General features: G+C 44.1%; 1 protein-coding gene across 1 annotated transcript; it reads left to right on the forward strand.

The window, feature by feature from the left end:
- The first annotated feature begins 13,344 nt into the window (after positions 1–13,344).
- On the forward strand, positions 13,345–15,950 carry LOC143792384 (uncharacterized). The gene is made up of 5 exons (XM_077279304.1): positions 13,345–13,379; positions 13,487–13,573; positions 13,674–13,887; positions 13,981–14,140; positions 14,252–15,950. Exons 1-5 carry the CDS (start codon positions 13,356–13,358, stop codon positions 15,267–15,269), a joined length of 1,503 nt encoding a protein of 500 aa, XP_077135419.1. The 5' UTR covers positions 13,345–13,355; the 3' UTR covers positions 15,270–15,950.
- Positions 15,951–17,147: the final 1,197 nt, after the last annotated feature.

Below are 17,147 nucleotides of genomic sequence, written 5' to 3' on the forward strand. Positions count from 1 at the left end.
AGCTTTGCTGTTTGTATCAGATACATTCTACATTTAGCCTAGGGAGAGTTGCAGAAGTAGGGAGAGTGGCCGAATACAGCCACTAGGCAGGTCTTAGGGCTTTGCAGTCTGTTGCTAAATATATACAGTAGCTGCAGCTCATTAACACATTATTCTTTGAGGGTGATAAAATTCACTATATTGTCATCCATAGAGTGTTAAATGCTTTGTGTTACATTACGGTGGTATATAACACTTCAAAGAAGCATTGAAACTATTTTTCTGGATTCAATTAGTCATCCATAGAGAATTACGTGCTTTGTGTTACATTTTCGGTAATATTTAACCCTCCAAAAAAACATGGAAAAGGTTTCTGGAAATAACTAGTCATCCTTAGAGTATTACGTGTTTTTGTTACATTTCGGTGGTACATAACACTCCAAAAAAGAGTTCCAATTTTTTTATGGATTCAATTAGTCATCCATAGAGTATTATGTGCTTTATGTTACATTTTGGTGGTATATAAACGGCTGCTTTCCCAGAACCACCAGGACCCCAACCCAAGCAGCAGCCTTCAACTCTGGGGTTCTTGCGGACTGCAGACAGGAGAGCCAGGATACAGCAACTGGTGAGCAGACTGCAAGGCCAGAGCTCGTCAGAAGAGAGAAGGACGCGAGCCAGAACCAGGGCTGGAGACATGGTAGGGGGTCCACTAGCAGCAAGGTACAGAGAGTTGGCATCCAGGGGGAGGTTGATACGTATGACAAGCAGCAGAGATGAAGTTCATAGAAGAGTTTGGGATCCGTCATCACAACTTCTTCAACCAGGGGGCAGTAGAGACAGAACACTTGCCTCGTGGCTGCAAGAGCTGACACCTGGAATCAGTGTCACATGCCTCAAAATGGAGGGGCAACATCGCTGGTATGTGGTCTAGGGTCTATGGATTAGTGTGTTACCCCCCTTTTTTCATGGATTTGCACTTTGTGCAAAGCCTTCATGAGTGTAGAAATACATCAACAGCACTTTTAAAAAATATGAATGAGACCCGCCTTCACAGGTCTATAGATGACCCTCCTTATAATTATTTTCTTAATTTTTTGCGAGGCACTCTATTTGATGCCTTAAAGTGTGTATGGATGACCTTCCTTTTTATTTTTTTCTGACATTGCACTATGTGCAGAGCATATATGAGTGTAGGAGTAGCACATCTACACTTTTTTCACAATATTTGAATGCGGTACTACAGTTGTTGCCTTGAAAGGTGTATAGATGACCCTGCTTGTAATTTTTGGCAGGGTTTGCACTGTGTGCAGAGCTTTTATGAGTGTAGGAGTACAACAACTATACTTTACTCACAATATTTGAATAAGGCACTACAGTTGGTTCCTTCAAGGGTATATGGATGACACTGCTTGTAATTTTTGGCAGGCTTTGCCTTTAATAGTCTAGGATCACTACTGTGTCACAATTTGGGCATAATGTGTATAAGGCCCTCCTGTATGTCTGTATATGAGTCCCTCTTTCATCTAATATTGGCACTCCTTACTTCCTTCATAAATTACACTGAAATTTCCAATTTTTTTATACAAACTTAATAAAAATTTAAGATTACTAAAAAAATAATTTTGCTTTACTTACCGTATTTTCCGGCGTATAAGACGACTTTTTAACCCCTCAAAATCTTCTTAAAAGTCGGGGGTCGTCTTATACGCCGGGTACAGATAAAATGTGCATCTTTAGTGGTCCCGATGACTAAGACAGGGGGCGTCTCAGTAAAGTGTGAGTGGAGTATATCCCCTATTACCTCATTGCGGCAGCGTGGGGGTCTCTGTGCTGGGAGCGGCAGCTCCTCTTCGTGCCGTGGGTGCTCTGTGCTGTGGGGCGGCGGCGCATCTTCGTGCCGAGGGTGCTGTGGGGCGGCGGCGACGCATCTTCTTGCAGCGTCGGGGCTTCTCCGGCATCTCCTCCAGGCCCGGAGGCACCGCCAGCCCCATTGCTTTGATGCGGTGGCCTCCGGGAAAATGGCCGCTGCTTAGATTCAGATCTCGTCTCCCGAGGTCTCGAGAGACGAGATCTGAATCTGAGCATGCGCCGCCCCCAGCGCCCATTTTCCTGGAGGCCACCGCATCGCAGCCTCCGGGAAAATGGCCGCTGCTCAGATTCAGATCTCGTCTCCCGAAATCTCGGGAGACGAGATCTGAATCTGAGCAGCGGCCATTTTCCCGGGGGCAACCGCATCACAGCGCTGGGGCTGCCGGACTGCCTCCGGGCCTGGAGGAGATGCCGGAGAAGCCCCGACGCTGCAAGAAGATGTGCTGCCGCCGCCCCACAGCACCCACGGCACAGAGCACCCACGGCACAGAGCACCCACGGCACAAAGAGGAGCTGCCGCTCCCAGCACAGAGACCCCCACGCTGCCGCATTGAGGTAATAGGGGGATATACTCCACTCACACTTTACTGTGAGACGCCCCCTGTCTTAGTCATCGGGACCACTCCCCACGCCAAAAGGCACATATTCACCGGCCCTATAAGATGACACACGGCGTATGAGAAGACCCCTGACTTTTAAGAAGATTTTATATTTTAACTGGAAAAGTTGGGGGGTCGTCTTATACGCCCAGTCGTCTTATATGCCAGAAAATACGGTAAATTATTATTTTTTAAAATCCTTTTAAAATTTTGCCTTATATACAAGTCATTATACAGGAAATAATGTTTCTTAAATTTTTTCCTGTAAACTACAATTTCAAGTTGATTTTGTATGTTTTATTGTCAGTTCTTAAAGTGGAGTAAAAATGTGATGCCACTGTTCTCAGCAGTGATCTGCGAGTCAAAGAGGTCAACTTCATTTGCATATTAATTGATTGATTTCTCAGTGCTAGAGTAACAAATCGGGGCAATGTAAAGGTATTTCTGGACTTGTCTTTGAAAAAGCTATATGCACATAAAAAAGTTTGAGGTGGGTGAAATCGCATACGTGCTGACATGTATGAGAATGCTAGAAGTAGAGCTGCGCTGGCAGGGGATCATCAGGAAGGTAAGTATTAGAAATATTTTTGTTGTTCTTTATAAAATGAATTAAATGGGTAAAGGGAGAGGTGGGGTACTGCAAATGATGAAGTGGGGGAGGGGGACTGCACATGATGAAGTGTTTCTGAGAGTGGAGGGGGACTGCACATGATAAAGTGTGTCTGAGGGGGGCTGCACATGATGAAATGTGTCTGAGGGTGGAGAGGTCTACACATGATGAAGTGGAGGGACTGCAAATGATAAAATGACGGGAAGGGGATTGTACATGATGAAGTGGGAGGGAGGGGGAACTGCACATGATGAAGTGAAGGGGGAGGGGAATGCAAATGATGAAGTGGGAGGAGGACTGCACATGATGAAGTGGGGAAGAGGAGAAATGCACATGATAAAGAGGGGGGACTGCACATGATGAAGTAAGGGAGATTGCAAATTTTGAAGTGGGGGAGACTGCAAATGATGAAGTGGGGGAGGGAACCAGGGGACTGCAAATGATGAAGTGGGGAGGGGGAATGCACATAATGAAGTGGTGGTATAGGGGACTGCAAATGATGAAATAATGGGAACTGCAAATGATGAAGTGGGAGGAAGAGGGGACTGCAAATGATGAAGTGGGGGACTGCACATGATGAATTGGGGGAAGGAGGACAGCAAATGATGAAGTGGGAGATGAAGACTGCACATGATGAAGTGGGGGAGGGGGCCTGCACATGACGAACTGGGGAGTGGGACTTGCACATGATGAAGTGTGTCTGAGGGGAACTGCAAATGATGAAGTGAGGGGGGATTGCACATGATGAACTAGAAGCGACTGCAACTGATGACATGGAGGGAGGGGGACTGCACATGATGAAGTGAGGTGGAAGGGGGATCTGAAAATGATGAACTGAGGGAAAGAGGACTGCATATTTTGAAGTGAGGGATAGGAGGACTGAACATGATAAAGTGGGAGGGAGGACTGCCCATGATGAAGTAAAGGGGACTACAAATTATGAAGTGGGGGACTACAAATGATGAAGCGGGGAGGGGGACTGCACATGATGAAGTGGGATGAGGGAGACTGCAAATGATTAAGTGGGGGAGACAAGGGGTTGCAAATGATGAAGTGGGTGGAGGCAGAACTGCAAATGATGAAGTGAGGGGATGGGGACTGCACATGATGAAGTGGGGGAGGGGGACTGCACATGATGAAGTGGGGGGAGGGGGACTGCACATGAAGTGATGAGGGATGGGGACTGCAAATGATGAAGTGAGAGGGGATGAGGGACTGCAAATGATGAAGAGAGGGGAGGGGACTGCAAATGATGAAGCGATGGGGGATGGGTGACTGCAAATGATGAAGTAAAGGGGACTGAAAATGATATGAAATTATGGGCAGGGAGAATGACTGCAAATGACGAAATGCGGGGAGGGGGATATTGAACTGCAAATGATGAAGTGTGGGGGAGGGAGACTGCACATGATGAAGTGGGTGGGAGGGGGACTGCACATGATGAAGTGGGTGGGAGGGGACTGCATGATGAATTGTGTCATGGGGACTGGAAATGATGATGTGTGTCTAATGGGGGACTGCAAATGGTGAAGTGAGGGGGAGATTACAAATGATGAACTAAAAGCAAATGACGTGGGAGGGGGACTGCAAATTAAGAAGTGTGGGGAAGGGGTTGAGGGACTGCAAATGATGAAGTGTGAGTATGAGGGGGACTGGAAATGATGAAGTGTGGAGTGAGGGGGACTGGAAATTATGAAATGAGGAGGGATGGGAGACTGCAAATGATGAAGTGGGGCAAAGGTGAACTGCACATGATAAAGTGGAGGGAGGGGGACAGGGACTGCAAATGATGAAGTGGGGGTGATGGGGATTGGAAATGAAGTGATGGGGATGAGGACAGCATGTGATGACGTGAGGGGGTAGGTGGACAGCAATGATGAAGTGGGGGAAGGAGGACTGCAAATGATGAAGTGAGGGGAGAACTGGGGCTGCAAATGATGAATTGAGGGTGAGGGATGGGGACAGCAATTGAATTGAAGGTGGGGGTGGGTAGAGCAAATGATGAATTGAAGGTGGAGGCTGGGGAGAGCAAATGATGACCAGGGGGAGAGCAAATAATGATGAATTTTGAGGCTGGGTGGAGTAAATGATGTATTGAATGTGGGTAGAGCAGTTGATATTGAACAGAGGGTGGGAGGGAGAGAAGACATGATAATGAATTGGGTGGTAGGGGCATGTAAATATAATGAATCGGGAGGAGCAGGAGATACATAGTGGGAGGCATTGAGGATGCTGCAGTGACTGGTAATGAATTGGGGAAAGAGTGCAGGTGCTAATTAATTTATATATTTATTAGGTGTGGAAAGTGGCTAAGTGGAACCCAGAAGAGTTTTAAGCTCACACAGTATGATGACCCCACACAGTATGATTTCCCCACAAATCCAACACAAAGTATGATGCCCCACAGCAGCACACACAGTAAGACGGTCACCACATCCCCTTATACAGTATTTGTATTTACCACAGCTCTCAATATACAGTGTGAGGTGCAACACAGACCCTTACACAGTATAATGTTCACCACAGGTCCCTATGTAAAGTATGATGTGCACCACTGCCCTCCCGTACAGTGTGATGGCCCCCATAACCACCCCCCCATACTGTATGATGGTCACCACAGCTCCCCACATAGTATAACGGCGCCACAGTCCTCCACATAGTATGATGGCCTACACAGCACCCAATCAGTATGATGGTCCCCCTCCACTATAATGTCCACCACAACCATGCTACACAGTATGATGGTCCACTACAGTCACCCCAATTCATTATGATGATTCCCCACAGCAACTCATATAGTATAAGGGTCCCCTTATCAGCCACCAATATTGTGTGATGGTCCCCACAATAGCACCCTATATAGTATGATGGTCCACCCCAAATCCCCCTATAGAGTATGATGTCCTCCCAACAGTATCCTTTATATTATGATGGTCCTCCCAACAGCCTTGTACATAGTATGACTGTCCATCACAGCCTTCATAGAATAAAAATCCTTATACCCATCTGAACCCGACTCTCATCCTCTATCAGGTCTTGCAATATACGCCAGTAGTGCAATGCAGTTACGTAATTGTGGTGCTGGTCTCTAACAGGCCTCAGAGAGAAAGGAAGTTGAGTTGGTGGCTCTGTGCTCTGTTACAACTGAAAACAATATGTGCATCCTGAGGATGCTGATACTGTTGCTAGAATAACAGACAATGTTGCCAACGTTTCAACCGGCACACCTGGCATTTGCCAGAATTGCCAGATGGGCAGTCTGGCCCTGCCCAGAACCTTACCCAGGGACCCTGTGTAAGCCCACATCTACGTACAGTGATTAAAGAGTGAAGGGCAGGACATCCATGGGACCCAATAGAGTAGACAGCGCAAATCCTGATCATGGAAGCCCTATTAAGAGATGCCAAGTGACCAGCGATGGAACTGCAGAAAAATGAGTACATAAAAATGCATTTACAATTGTATAAAGCATAACCACTAAATCACAATGTACAACTGCACTTGGACAACTGATGTCAAAATAAAAACTTCTCTGCCCCATGAATAATAAAAACACACAGTTATTTCTAATTAAGAAATCTGGGGTGATGTTGGGTGATGTGACTTTTGTTTTAGTTACATTAATGAAACAAGGAAAAGTGGAGATTATTACAAAAAAGAAAGTGGCTTTTTTTCTTTAGTGTATTGTGTTTTATAGTTTTACGGTAGACTGCACCTGCTCCAAGCCAAACATTTTCCATCAATTTCTTTTTGATAGAAAAGTACTGTCAGATAATGAGTCACACTGTAATCATATCAGCATGTACTATATGTCTACCACAGTGCTACCAGCTTTTAGTTGAGATTTGCTGCTGCTCAATTTAGACTAATTTCAGGTGATTGTTATACTCTGTAGGCCATGAAATGCTGTCAATGTTGTACAGATAGAGGGAGAGAAAAATTGTGTTATGCTTTTTGAGGAATATATAAATAGGTATAAATGAAGCCTAGAGAATGACACTAATTGCATAAAGCTACAAAAGTAGACCTGCTGACTGTAAAAGCATTTTTGCAGCCTCTACATGTAATTAGTAAGTTGAGATAAAGGCTATGCCTTATACAAAGTGTGTGGATGCAGATTAATGTTCTCTAAAATCTCAGCCAACTACTGTAGTTTTAAAAGCCTCCTCAACACTTTGCTCATATACAGTGGTGCCTGAAAGTTTGTGAACCCTTCACAATATTTCCACATTTCTGCATACCTTTGACTTATAATAATATCATATTTTCACTCAAATCCTAAAAATAGAGCCAAATCAAACAAAAAAAATAGGTGTCATATTTTTTCACTAAGGAAAATTATCCAATATCACATGAATTGGAGTGAAAAATGTATGTGAACCTGCACATATATGCTGTACAGTACTATGTAACCGTATGATTTGCTGTTCAATAGTAGGGTTGATTTTCATCCAGAAGAGTGAATTCAATCACTAATTTGCCTAAATATACTGCCATGAATAAAGATTGGTGTCTAATAGCTTCAAAAAGAAATTTTTCCCAACGATTGAGGAGCAATTTGGTGATGAACAATGCTTTTCCAGCATGATGGACCACCATTTCACAAGGCAAAAGTCATAACTAATTGGCCTGATGAGCAACATACATATACATATTTGGGTTGATAGTCAGGAAATCCCCCAGATAACAATCCCAATGAGAATTTGTGGTTAATCGCCAAAAAGTGAGTGGACAAACAAAAACACAGATTTTGCCATAAACTCCAATCACTGATTAGGTAAGAAAGGGTTGTTATCAGTGAGGATTTCGATCAAAAACTGAAATACAAGATTGACATGCTGAAGTCTTGAAAAATAGGGATTAACAAGGTAATTATTGAATCATTTTCATAAACTTGATTATTTTGATTGATTTAATTTTACTTCAATATATCATAGAAACATCTGACCAAAAGTTTTAAAAACACTGGTGCTGTAAACTTTATGAAAACCAAAATTTGTGTCATTCTTAAAACTTTTGACAACTCAATGACTGTCTCTTCAGCAATAGTGTGGTATTGCAGAATATAGTATAAGCAATTAGACGCTCACTTGTTTAAATCTGTCAAGGTGATTAAATATAAAGTTACAGTTAAAAAAAGGAAGGAAGTAATATAAACTACTCTTTGGGTGCATGGCAGGACTCAGAAGGGAAGGAGTAGCATTTGATTTTTAGAATGCAAAATTGTCTGGAATCGATAGTGGATGCCATGTTGCGATGGCAGAGCTCTTGATGTGCCTAAAAGTGGAGCCCTCTCGCAAGTCACCCCATTTTGGAAACTAGACCCCTCAAGGAATTTAGGTAGATATGTGGTGAGCTTCACAGAATTTTACAACGTTAAATCAGGAAAATGCAAACAATTTTTTTCCCACAAAAAAAGTTTCTTTATCCCTTATTTTTTTCATTTTCACAAGGGTTGCAGGAGAAAATGGACCCCAAAATGTGTTGTGCAATTTTTTCTTGGTATGCCTACACACACACGTGGTCAAAATTGTTGGTACCCCTCATTTAATGACAGAAAAACCCACAAAGGTCACAGAAATAACTTGAATCTGACAAAAGTAATAATAAATAAAAAATCTATGAAAATGAGCAAATGAAAGTCAAACATTGCTTTTCAACCATGCTTCCACAGAATTAAAAATAAAAATAAAACTCATGAAATAGGCCTGAACAGAAATGATGGTACTTCTGAAAATAATGTGACAAAAGGGACATGTTAAATCAAGGTGTGTCCACTAACTAGTATCATAGATGTCTACAATCTTAAAATCAGTGAGTGGGCCTGTATATAGGGCTACAGATACTCACTGTGCTGTTTGGTGACATGGTGTGTATCAAACTCAACATGGACCACAGGACGCAAAGGAAAGAGTTGTCTCAGGAGATTATCAATAAAATTATAGACAAACATGTTAAAGGTAAAAGTTATAAGACCATCTCCAAGCAGCTTGATGTTCCTGTGACTACAGTTGCACATATTATTCAGAAATTTAAGATCCATGGGACTGTAGCCAACCTCCCTGGACGTGGCCACAGGGGGAAAATTGATGACAAATCAGAGATGGATAATACGAATGGTAACAAAAGAGCCCAGAAAAACTTCTAAACAGATTAAAGGTGAACTTCAAGCTCAAGGAACATCAATGTCAGTTCGCACCATCCATCATTTTATGAGCCAAAGTGGACTTCAAGAGAGACAACCAAGGAGGACACCATTGTTGAAAAAAATCATAAAAAAGCCAAACTGGAATTTGCCAAACTACATGTTGACAGTCCACAAAGCTTCTGGGAGAATTTCCTATGGACAGATGAGACAAAAATTGGACTTTTTGGTAAGGCACATCAGCTCTATGTTCAGAGATGGAAAAATCAAGCATATCAAGAAAAGAACACTGCCCCTACTGTGAAACATGGAGGAGGCTCTGTCATGTTCTGGGTCTGCTTTTCTGCATCTGGAGCAGGGTGTCTAGAATTTCTGCAGGGTACAATGAAATCTCAAGACTATCAAGGGATTCTAGAGAGAAATGTGCTGCCCAGTGTCAGAAAGCTTGGTCTCAGTCGCAGGTCATGGGCCTTGCAACAGGATAATGACCCAAAACACACAGCTAAAAACACCCAAGAATGGCTAAGAGGAAACATTGGACTATTGGTGAAATGGCCTTCTATGAGCCCTGACCTAAGTCCTATTGAGCATCTTTGAGCAGTTTGCTCTTGAGGAGTGGGCCAAAATACCCATCGAGAGGTGCAGAAGTCTCATTGACAGTTACAGGAATCGTTTGAGTGCAGTGATTGCCTCAAAAAGTTGTGCAACAACATATTAAGTTAAGGGTACCATCATTTCTGTAGAGGCCTAGTTCATGAGTTTTATTTTTTTTAAATTCTGTGGAAGCATGGTTGAAAAGCAATGTCTGACTTTCATTTGTTCATTTTCAAAGATTTTTATTTATTATTACTTTTGTCAGATTCAAGTTATTTCTGTTACCATTGTGGGTTTTTTAGGCTACTTTCACACTAGCGTTAACTGCATTACGTTTCAAAACGTCTTTTTTCAGAAAAAACGCATCCAGCAAAACTTTTTGCTGGATGCGTTTTTTTCCCATAGACTTGTATTGGCGACGTATGGCGACGGATTGGCATACGTCGTGTACGTTTTACGACGGATGCGTCGAAATTTGGCGACACGTCGTCTCAAAAAAACGTAGATTGTAACGTTTTTTGTCTCCGCCTAAAAAACGTGTCGCGACGCATCCTGCGGCATACGTCGTTGGCTGCAATGGAAGCCTATGAGCGACGGATGCGTCGGGACACGTCGTACGACGCAATGCAGCGCTGCAATACGTTTTTTTTACACTGAGCATGCTCAGAAGAAGTATTTTGTTGCCAATTGGTCAGACACCCCCAAATCTATATAAACCTGGCCTGGGCCTTGAACCCCACATATGCCAGCAAGACACAGAGAAGCAAAGAAGCCTGCCAGCAAGAGCCAGCCTGCCACAAGACCCCAGCCAAGCACAAGACCCCAGCCAGCCTGTCACAAGACTGCAGCCAGCCTGCCACAAGACTCCAGCCATCCTGCCACAAGACTCCAGCCATCCTGCCACAAGACTCCAGACATCCTGCTACAAGACTCCAGCCACCATAGCCAGTGTGAGTATTGCAATTTTAGTGTGCATCTGTGTGCCTGTGCATTTCTGTGTGTATGAGGTACTACTGACTACAGCAAGAGCTTAAAACCTGAAGAGAACCTGAGGCCTGCCATCGTCCTGCACCAGCCAGTGCCATGCTAGAGTCCAGATCCACCATGATGCCAGCCACTGTGAAGACCTGCTGCTTCAGCCAAAGGATTGTCAGCCTTTTGTATGTGTGTGTGTGTATGCGTCTTCTGATTGGTTTCACCTTTCTGCCTTTGTTGTACATATGTGTATTTGCATAAAGCTATGTGCGTGCATGTGTATGTGTGCATTTTTGGACGGCTGTGTGCTTTTGTACCATGTGCCTGCACCATATTATGCCTTTGCCAATTTTATGCCTGTTCATGTGGGAGGGTATGTGTCCATGTGCAGGATTGCATCAGGATGTGGTCAGGATTTTCCATCAGTATTTGTACGCCAAAACCAGGAGTGGGTGATAAAAGCAAAAGTGTGCCTGTTTTCGTATTATACTTTACCTAATTTTTACACTCCTGGTTTTGGCTTACAAATACTGATGGGAAATCCTGCCCAAATTCTGATGCGATCCTGAATGTGGACACATACCATGCATGTTTTTTGGGTACGTCTTGTTGATGGCATGTGCATTTGTCCATGCTGTATAATTGGTTATTTGCCTTTTTCTGATGTATTGACTGTATAGTGGTCTGTGCAGCATGTGGTTTAAATTTTTTTTTTTTTTTTTTTTTTTTTTTTTAAATCTGATGTGTTTTTTAAAAAAGTCTAGCGGTGTGCAGCTTGTGGTTTGAATGTGTGAGTGTGGGGTTTTTCTATTTAATAAAAGTGTTGAATTTTTTTTTATTACAGTTATAACCATTTGCAGTTGAAGTACTTGTATTTAAAATAAAGAGCATGTCAGCTCCTTGTGATTTTTAAAAAAAAAAGTGCAAAAAAAAAATTATAATAAAATGTTTATTAAAAAAATGTCCGTAGTATTATTTCATAAAGGTAAATTTAAAACTGGTGTATGTACCAATGGTTACACATGCAATACAGGGTTGGTTGAGGGCTCATTTTTTTTAATAAAGGTTAACCTGTAAAGTATTTTTTTTTTTTTTTTGGGGGGGGGAGAGGTTATTTATTTTAAATAAAATGTGTCAAATATATTTTTTCATGGTGTTAACATTAAAAAATTTTGTTTTTTGGGACATGGAAATGAATGGTATAACGTGCAACTTTTTGGGGGGGTTTTGGTGTTCACCTGTATGAACATTTCTGACATCATTTTAGTAGGGTGTTTATCATTGAACATTACCTAGTTCAGGGGGTGGTCTAACTATAGATCCATTATACATATAACAGATAAACCAGGACCGCAGCCGCTGCCCACCAGGACACAGCCGCTGCCCACCAGGACCACAGCTAAAGAGCTAGAAGTAAGTTTTGAAGACCCCAATCTGCTACTTCAATGTGTCGAGCAGATTGCAAGTGTGTCTTTAACTTACAGAACCACCAGGACACAGCCGCTGCCCACCAGGACACAGCCGCTGCCCACCAGGACACAGCCACTGCCCACCAGGACACAGCCACTGCCCACCAGGACACAGCCGCTGCCCACCAGGACCACAGCTAAAGAGCTAGAAGTAAGTTTTGAAGACCCCAATCTGCTACTTCAATGTGTCGAGCAGATTGCAAGTGTGTCTTTAACTTACAGAACCACCAGGACACAGCCGCTGCCCACCAGGACACAGCCGCTGCCCACCAGGACACAGCCACTGCCCACCAGGACACAGCCGCTGCCCACCAGGACCACAGCTAAAGAGCTAGAAGTAAGTTTTGAAGACCCCAATCTGCTACTTCAATGTGTCGAGCAGATTGCAAGTGTGTCTTTAACTTACAGAACCACCAGGACACAGCCGCTGCCCACCAGGACACAGCCGCTGCCCACCAGGACACAGCCACTGCCCACCAGGACACAGCCGCTGCCCACCAGGACCACAGCTAAAGAGCTAGAAGTAAGTTTTGAAGACCCCAATCTGCTACTTCAATGTGTCGAGCAGATTGCAAGTGTGTCTTTAACTTACAGAACCACCAGGACACAGCCGCTGCCCACCAGGACACAGCCGCTGCCCACCAGGACACAGCCACTGCCCACCAGGACACAGCCGCTGCCCACCAGGACCACAGCTAAAGAGCTAGAAGTAAGTTTTGAAGACCCCAATCTGCTACTTCAATGTGTCGAGCAGATTGCAAGTGTGTCTTTAACTTACAGAACCACCAGGACACAGCCGCTGCCCACCAGGACACAGCCGCTGCCCACCAGGACACAGCCGCTGCCCACCAGGACACAGCCACTGCCCACCAGGACACAGCCGCTGCCCACCAGGACACAGCCACTGCCCACCAGGACCACAAAACGATGTCCTCTTCTGACAGCCCTCCTCCACAGCAACAGCGTGTATCGGTAAGTTAACACAAATTTTTTTTTTTTTTTTAAATTTCTTTAAATTAAATTTTTATGGATAACTACATGCATACATTATGTTTCAACAGGAAGCTGAATCAGATGAGGAGCTGTCAGAAGGGGGCGAGACGGGTGGAGAGATGCAAGTGGAGGAGGAACCAAGTGTAAGTAGTGGTGAAACAGTTGCTTCGCACATCACACTGCACCATACACAAAACAGATTACTAAACACCTGCCTACCTTAACTGAGAATTTGTTTCCTTCATTTCAGGCTGCTGCTGCTGCTCCTGCTGCTGCCGCTGAAGGCTCTCCCAGACAGTCCCAGAGTCGGCGGACTCGTCGCCACGGTCGGCCATCAGTGAGTTTTTTTTTTGGGGGGGAGGGGGATTCTATTGGTACTTTAGTATTTCAGTGTACTAATTTGTTTGTTTTCCTTTTTTTTTTTTTTTTTGACACAGGCTTCACAGCGTGCTCCCGCAGAAGAGGAGGATGATGATGATGACATTGACATCGATTGTCTCATCGAGGAGGTTCGCGAGCGGGAGCCGCTGTGGAACATGGCTGACCGCAGGCATGCTGATACCGGTGTCACCCGTCGGCTCTGGGACGAAGTGTGTCGCAACCTGTTTCCAAGGCGGGAGAGCCTTCATCCTCAGCAGCAGAGCAAACTAGGTAAGTATTCACTTTCCAGTGATGTTTTGAGCTGACTGTAATGTATTGCATTTACCAATTTTTGGTTTTTTCTTTTGATTCTTGTCTTCACAGTTGGAAAGATTAGGAAGCGGTGGCGGTCACTGAGGGATCGCTTTAAGAGGGAATTCAATGATGAGATGAAGGCCCCGAGTGGCTCTGCAGGAAGGAAGAGGAGCAAATATAAATATGGCCAGGCCCTCTCCTTCCTGAGGCGAACAATGCTAAGCAGAGTGTAAGTATTCTACAGCCCACTAATAACCATGTTAACCTGTCTACTTAGTTTGCTTTCAGTCAGGGCTTTTTCATTCCAATGTATTAATTTCATTTGTTTTTTCTTTCACAGCACCTTCTCCAGCCACCGGGCGCCTGCATCTTCCTCTGCGCCCTCTGGAGCGATCCCTCCTGAGTCCGCCACTGAGGGCCACGTCGGTAGGCCCCACACCTCTGTCCCCTCCTCTGACCCCTCTGTCCTCTCCTCTGACCCCTCTGTCCCCTCCACTTCATCCGCCCCAAGCAGTGGAGCATTATTGCAGGCTTCATTGCTCGCATCTGATGCTGAACAGTTAGCGTTCCCTTTACCCCACCCCTCTGATCCTGCCACCTCGACACCACCATTAGGTTCGTGGCGGCAGCGCCAGAGGGGTCAGGAAAGGAGCTATGCTCCTGAGTTCTTACACCTGAATGCATCCTTCCAAGGCTCTTTCAAAATTTTGGGAGAGCAAGTGACTGCTGGTTTCAACATGGTGCAATCACGCATCAGTGAAACAAGCCAGGAAACCAGCAGTCGCTTGGATAGGCTGCATTCAGCTGTAAGTCCCGATCCGGCCAACCTTTTTTTCCAATCCATGCTCATGAGCATGGAGAAGCTTTCTTTTGAGCAACAGATGCGGGTAATGAATACCTGCCATAATGCTGCACTGCAGGCCATTAATGAATCGACCCACACACCTCACCGCACCTCCACTCCAATTCCACACCAGGCCCCATTTCCACACCATACCCCCCATTACCAAACCCAGCCCCAATACCCACACCAGCAGCATTACCAAACCCAGCTCCAATCCCCACACCAGCACCATTACCAAACCCCACGCCACTCCCACTACCCTACCCAGTCACAATACCCGACCCAGTCCCCACAACAATCCCGGCCCCTAGACCAAATTACTTCCCCAATGTTTTCCTTACTGAACTTTTCTCTTCCACCTACCCCAACACCACCCCCCTCTGGTCAGCCTCTTGGTTTAACCCCCACTTCCACTGCACCCCAAACAAGTAGGGTTTCCCCACCTATCGACGTGGTCCAACCTTCCGGCACATCCTCCTCTCATATCTCCACCCAACACTTTGAAAATTTGTAAAGTGTGTAAATAAGATTCTAAAAAATGTTCTAATTTTTCTATAAAAATGTTGGAAAATATATATATATTTTTTTTGCAAAACAAAAAAAAAAAAAAAAAAAAAGAGTTAAAATAAAATTCGGATTACAATTCTACTCTTTGTGTGTGTGGATTTATTAAGGTAATATAATAAAAAAAGGTTTAATAAAAACAAACACCAGACATGTAAAGGGTATAACATAATGGTTTTACTAGCAAGAAAACCACGCTTTTGGGCCTTTTTTTTTGGGGGGGGGGCAGAAACACTTTTTTTACATAACCAAAACACATGGGAAACAGGTTACACATGGGAAACAGGTTACACAATCATGTCTTGCCACGGGATCCGCCCGACAGGTGAGACAAAATAATCGGCAAACTGGTCCCTCATCCTTGTAACTGAACTTGTAGAGCGAACCGAGCTGCTGCGGTAGTCCCACAAGGTGGTCTCCAACTCTTCATCATCCAAAGAAACGGGCTCCTTTGACAGGACAAAGTTGTGGAGCACCACACAGGCTTTAACTACCTCGTCTATAGTTGTTGTTTTCAGCTTGATAGCCGTCAGCAGAACTCGCCACTTCGCCGTCAATATGCCAAAGGAACACTCCACTACTCTTCGTGCTCTAGTAAGCCGGTAATTAAAGACCCGCTTGGTATGGTTTAAGTTCCGGCTACTGTACGGTTTCAGTAGGTGCAGCGACAGTTGAAAGGCTTCATCACCTACAAAGACATATTCCAGGGCTGGGTCATTTGTTCCTGGCAGTGGTCTGGCTGGCGGGAAATCGTAGCTCTCTCCATAAAGGCAACGACCCATCGGAGAGTTTTTAAACACTTGCGAATCGTTGGACCGTCCATACGCTCCAATGTCCACGGCAAGGAACCTGCAGTTGGCGTCTGCAATAGCCATAAGGACGATGGAGAAATACTTCTTATAATTATAATACTCCGATCCTGTTCCTGCCGGTTTCGCAATCCTTATGTGTTTCCCGTCAACTGCACCCACACAATTAGGGAAATTGCAAATTTGCTGAAACTCTTCAGCACTTCGCAACCAGATTTCCGTGGATGGTTGGGGGATATACTCTGGTTGCAAAGTGGTCCAAACAGCCCGACATGTGTCCTTCACTATTCCAGAGATAGTTGAAATGCCCAGCCTGAACTGATAATGGAGCGAAGTCATAGATTCACCCGTAGCTAGGAAACTTTATAAAAAAAAAAAAAAAAAAAAATGTTAAAAATTGTTTGTCTGTGCAATTTTTTATAATATGGCACTGTTAATTTTTTTTAAAATGACAGGAGACCCAATAAAACCAGCATGAATCCGGTGTAAAAAAACAGTGGAATGTCCGCCAAGAAAACCCAAATTACATGCTGCAGAAAATAGTGCGCAATATGTCAGCGCAGTATTGTCTGCAGCATGTAATATAACATTCAAAATGACCAATGACAGGAAAAAAGCAGTTGCATGTCATCAAACCCAAAAAACCCCCCAAAAAAAAAACTGCAGAAAATGCAACGCAATATTTCAGCGCAGTATTTTCTGCAGTCTGTTATCTAACATTCAATATGAGCAATGACATTTAAATAAAGCAGTTGAATGTCCGCCAAGAAAACACAAACTACATGCTGCAGAAAATAGTGCGCAATATGTCAGCGCAGTATTGTCTGCAGCATGTAATATAACATTCAAAATGACCAATGACAGGAAAAAAGCAGTTGCATGTCATCAAACCCAAAAAAACCAAAAAAAAAAAAAACTGCAGAAAATGCAACGCAATATTTCAGCACAGTATTTTCTGCAGTCTGTTAACATTCAATATCAGCAATGACATTTAAATAAAGCAGTTGAATGTCCGCCAA

This window comes from Ranitomeya variabilis, chromosome 1 (genome assembly GCF_051348905.1).
Source record: "Ranitomeya variabilis isolate aRanVar5 chromosome 1, aRanVar5.hap1, whole genome shotgun sequence".
Classification (NCBI taxonomy): Eukaryota; Metazoa; Chordata; class Amphibia; order Anura; family Dendrobatidae; genus Ranitomeya; species Ranitomeya variabilis.